The 4617-nt window shown below is 40.6% G+C and overlaps 1 protein-coding gene across 1 annotated transcript; it reads right to left on the reverse strand.

Moving 5' to 3' along the window:
* Positions 1-3153: 3153 nt before the first annotated feature.
* Positions 3154-4038, reverse strand: LOC121776475 (transcription factor RAX3-like). The gene is made up of 2 exons (XM_042173649.1): positions 3759-4038; positions 3154-3629 (listed from the first exon to the last, which is right to left on the reverse strand). Exons 1-2 carry the CDS (start codon positions 4022-4024, stop codon positions 3260-3262), a joined length of 636 nt encoding a protein of 211 aa, XP_042029583.1. The 5' UTR covers positions 4025-4038; the 3' UTR covers positions 3154-3259.
* Positions 4039-4617: the final 579 nt, after the last annotated feature.

Below are 4617 nucleotides of genomic sequence, written 5' to 3' on the forward strand. Positions count from 1 at the left end.
GACGGCGCCAGTGATGGTTCCGCGAATTTCTGATGTTTGTAAATGCAGGAAATAAATGAAGATCAACACAGGGATTTTACGTGGTTCGATTTACTGATGTAAATCTACGTCCACGGGGAGAAATGGGGGCAGGTTTGTATTGCTTGATCTGCGAATTACAGCTTACAACACTGGCCTGCTTTATGATATTCTCTCTAGAGAGCTTTTTAGAATTTAACAGAAGAAGTTATCTATCTGACCTAGGTTCTATTTATACAGTGAACCAAGATCGTGGCATGCAGCATTTATTAGGTAGTGGATGTCGTGGAGATCGTGGCGACCTTGCATGGGTCCACTATCCTGCATGAGTTAATGACTGCTTGACACCACTAAATAGATCGTCGGTGTAGTGGAGGTGGAAATCTTGCATGAGTCCACTATCTCCTAGTTCGGTCGAATACTGAGACCGAACTGCTGAATTATTGCCGAGCAGCTTTTGCCGATCTGAGAGTAGAGCTTGATGCCGACCTGAGAGCAGAGCTTGATGAGTTGGCTTTCACCGAGCTGTAGGCTGGGGCCGAACTCTTTGGTTGTGCCGAACTGAACTCTTTAGTCACGCCGGACTGATACTCTTTAGTCATGCCGAACTGATACTCTGTCTTGGGCTTTACTGCTGTTGGGCTTGTTTAGTACGTACTCCATCACTGCTCTTCCGCACGGACGGCGTCCGTGCCGCTAGCGTGGCGGTGTGCTCTCCGCCGCTATGCTCTTGCCGCTGGTACGGCACTGCTCGATGCATCGAGCACGTCCGTGCCGCTGAGCAGGCTGACGTGGCGGCACGGGATTGGGCAAGGGCAAAGCCGTTGGCATTTTCGATTTTTCTTTTTTTTTAAAAAAATCAAATTTAATTTAAAAATCTTTTTTAAATAAGTAAAAAAATATTTTCCCATTTCCCAATAAATCTTTTTAAATAAGTAAAAAAATATTTTCCCAATTTCCAATAAATTATATCCGTTTTCTCCACACTTTTAATTTATTTTTCAATTTTTTCCCCCAAAATTCACATTTTCATCTATAAATACCCCCACTTCCACACAAAATATTTCACACCACACTACATAATTCTTATCTAAATTCCCTCATCTTCTCTTATCAATTCCCAATCTTTCACTCTTACAAAAAAAAAATGTCCGGCTTCGGCGATCACCCCTCCGACTCCCGCGGTTGGAACCACGAATGGTTCGGCTCACAACCATTCCCTAGTCCGGAAACGCAATTCTCGGCCCCTCCTCAAACCCAAGGTTCTCAAGTTCTGGGTGGCGACGGGCCTTACCCGGTGGACGACCAAGATGCCCCCGATGGGCGATACGGGTAGGCACCCGAACCCAGATCGGGAGGGAGCGGCGGCTCTCAAACTCCTCCTCTTCCTAATCCTACTCCTCAAGGTGTCCACACCCCGTACACTCCGGCGGAGATGGATCAGTTATTCAAAGCATATTTGATTATCTCCGAAGATCCGGAGATAGGCACGAACCAAAGCGGGGATAGGATTTGGTGGAGCGTCTCTCGCCGATACAATGAAAACCGCCCGGCTGGAACCATCGAGCGCAATGAGAGTATGGTGTACAATGCCATCTTCAGAACCAACGAATAAATCCAAATGTTCCAGGGGTATTACCTCCAGGAAGAGCGGTCGGCGGGGAGCGGCAGTAGCGAGCTCGACATCATCAGTGCCGCCTTGGCGACCTACCAATCCCAACATTACAAACCATTCAAGTACCTCAGCGCTTGGCAGGAGGTGCGTGTGCATCCAAAGTATAAGGTAGGCGTATCATCCTCCTCCAGCAAACGGTCGAGGTCAGTATCTCTATCCGACGTTGGCGAGGATGAGGTGGCTAGCCAGCTTGCCGGAGCTAACTTGGATAGCCCCGACGCCGGCCCGAGCAGTTCTCAACACCTGCCGCAAGGAAGGAAGAAGGCGACGGCCAACCGCCGTCGCGCCGCGACTCCATCCCCCCCGCTCCCTTTGTGCCTCCTCAACCCCCCACCAACTCGTTGTGGACCCTTTTGGCTCAACTCAAGTTGGCCGATAGGTCAAATATGACTCCCGAGCAACTTGATTCACATTTGGCAATGATACGGGGTCTCCGACAAACATTGGGGATAGGGTCGGAGAACTAGTCTTCCACGGGGGTATTTTTTAGCCTTTAATTATGTATTTTTTTTTATTTTTTAGGATTTTAATTATGTAATTTTTATATTTTAATATATTTTTAGTAATTGAAGTATTTAAATTAAATAATGGAATGATGAGACCCTTGAGCATGTTCTTGTGGAAGAGCATGAATATGAGTGTTGTGCTATTGGGAAAGAGTAAAGAGTAAAAAAGTAATAAAAGTCTTAATCCACGTGTGGATGCTCTTAATCCTTATCTCTACTCTTCCCAACAGCTTAAGATGGCCCTTTTTGCTTACTTAACAGTAAGTTTCTTACATAACAATAAAAACATACCGCCATTTTCCGATGCCCAATTTGCTAACACCTAACAACTTGTTGCCAAAACGTCAAACGTGTCCTTTTCTACTTTATTTTTCTTCAATTTCATGCTACTTTCTCAACAATTATACTTTAATTTCATCTGTGGAATATATTATACCCATCCTTGAATAAAATGATAGATAAATATGATGCTTCATAATATCTGACTATTATTATTAAGTTAAATATGAAATAAAGTTTTAATATAACCAAATAAAATTTTAAGTATAAAATAAGAATATGCTCATACTCCTTTTGTCCTGCATCTAAAAAATGATGATTCTGAATCCTTTATAAATGAATGGTTAATTCTCCCCTTATAAGCTACATTCGGTTATGAGTTTCTATATTCCAAGTGGGGAAGGATGTTGATCATTTTGGTTCATACATTGCGTGGGCGTATTAAAACCGCTTACCATCTTTCTTAACTAGTAAAATGCATTATATTTTTCCTTTTTCATTTAATTAGATGATTATAATTGGGAAAGTCCAAGAACATGAATATTATTCTAATTTGGAGTGTAGGACGTGATAGGCCAACTCAACAATCAATTCTAACCATCTTAATCCAACAAAATAATTGACGTTGAATAGAGTGCAAACAATGAGTTTGATAATTAAAAACTAAATGGAAAATAAGAATTGAAGATTCGGATTTGATTTGCATATGAAAGTGACATTACAAAACACTAAAACAGGACAAACGATCAAATTCCTTGAATGAAGCTAGAAAAATAGATGGTTATTGAGAATAAGGTAGTAACCTAGGCTCATCCAATACTATCCAAGGTTGATAGTTATTCATCTCTTCCAAGCTTATAGCATTTGCCATTGAAGAAGAAGTGTGAAGCTGTGACATTGCACTGTATATTCCCATTTGTGATGGAAGATCAATCATGGCCGCTGAATTCTCCCATATGTTGTGATGTTGGAAATCAACTTCCAAATTATTACAACACAAGAAACTTTCTTGGAGCTGAGGTGGCGGCGGCAGTGTAGGCTCGGATCTGATTCTTTGCTTGGGGAAGAGCTTCTTCTTGAGCCTGGTATTCCAGTAGTTCTTGATGTCGTTGTCTGTTCTTCCAGGTAACTGAGCCGCGATCACCGACCACCTTAATTATATTCCCACATAAATGAATTAATCCCATCATGCAAAATTCATGTATAAAAGTGTATTCTAAAAAAAAATTTAAAAAAACTGAAACCACTGTATAAGTCTTATCATATGTACTCCTACATACCTGCTTCCGATGGTGAGGTAGAGGGTGCAGATTAAGTTGTCTTCGTCTGCGGTGAAACTGCCGTGCTTGAGGTTAGGCCTGAGATAATTGAGCCATCTAAGACGACAACTCTTTCCGCATCTCTTGAGGCCTATTTTGGCCGGGAGGGCGATCCAGTTGCCGCCCGTGCCGTGAGTTTGGATGTGGGATTTGAGCTTGGCGTCCTCTTCGGGAGTCCATGGCCCTTTCTTCACCTTGGCTTTGTCGCAGCATGGAGCTCTTCCCATTTTTTCTATTTTGCTATTTTGCCCTCACTCTCTACTCACCCCCTATTTATTTATGTATTCTTAGTTTTATTATTTTATTAATCTATCTAATTTTAAATACATTTTGTTTTATTCAATAAAATTAATTATTTTTTTATTTTTGAAGAATACGTCATCAATATTTTTATTTCCTTTTATTTTGTACTAGTATATAATGACGGTTACACATTGTAGTAGACTTGGTCAAAAGTATGAAGATAGGTGCCACCAATCTCGACTTATTGTAAGGTCAAGTATGTTTCCTAGATCACGGCAAAATATGTACGAATAAAAAATAGTTAAACTATAATAAAAATATAGTAGGGAAAGAAAACAAGTAAATACTAAAAATAAATTAAAAATATTAGCTCCGTTTGATATCATGGAATTGAAAAAAAAATACTTAAAAAATATTCATCGATTCATAAAGAGAAAAGATCCATTGCCAAATAGTAGTGTTGTTAAGACGTTTTTTCTAACATTTTACTTGACAATTGGATTGTCCACTTTGAGTGGGAGACTTATAAACTAGAAGTGTTGAGTGGACACATGTTAGCCTACTTTGGTTCAATTAA

The sequence above is a fragment of the Salvia splendens genome, chromosome 18 (assembly GCF_004379255.2).
Source record: "Salvia splendens isolate huo1 chromosome 18, SspV2, whole genome shotgun sequence".
Classification (NCBI taxonomy): Eukaryota; Viridiplantae; Streptophyta; class Magnoliopsida; order Lamiales; family Lamiaceae; genus Salvia; species Salvia splendens.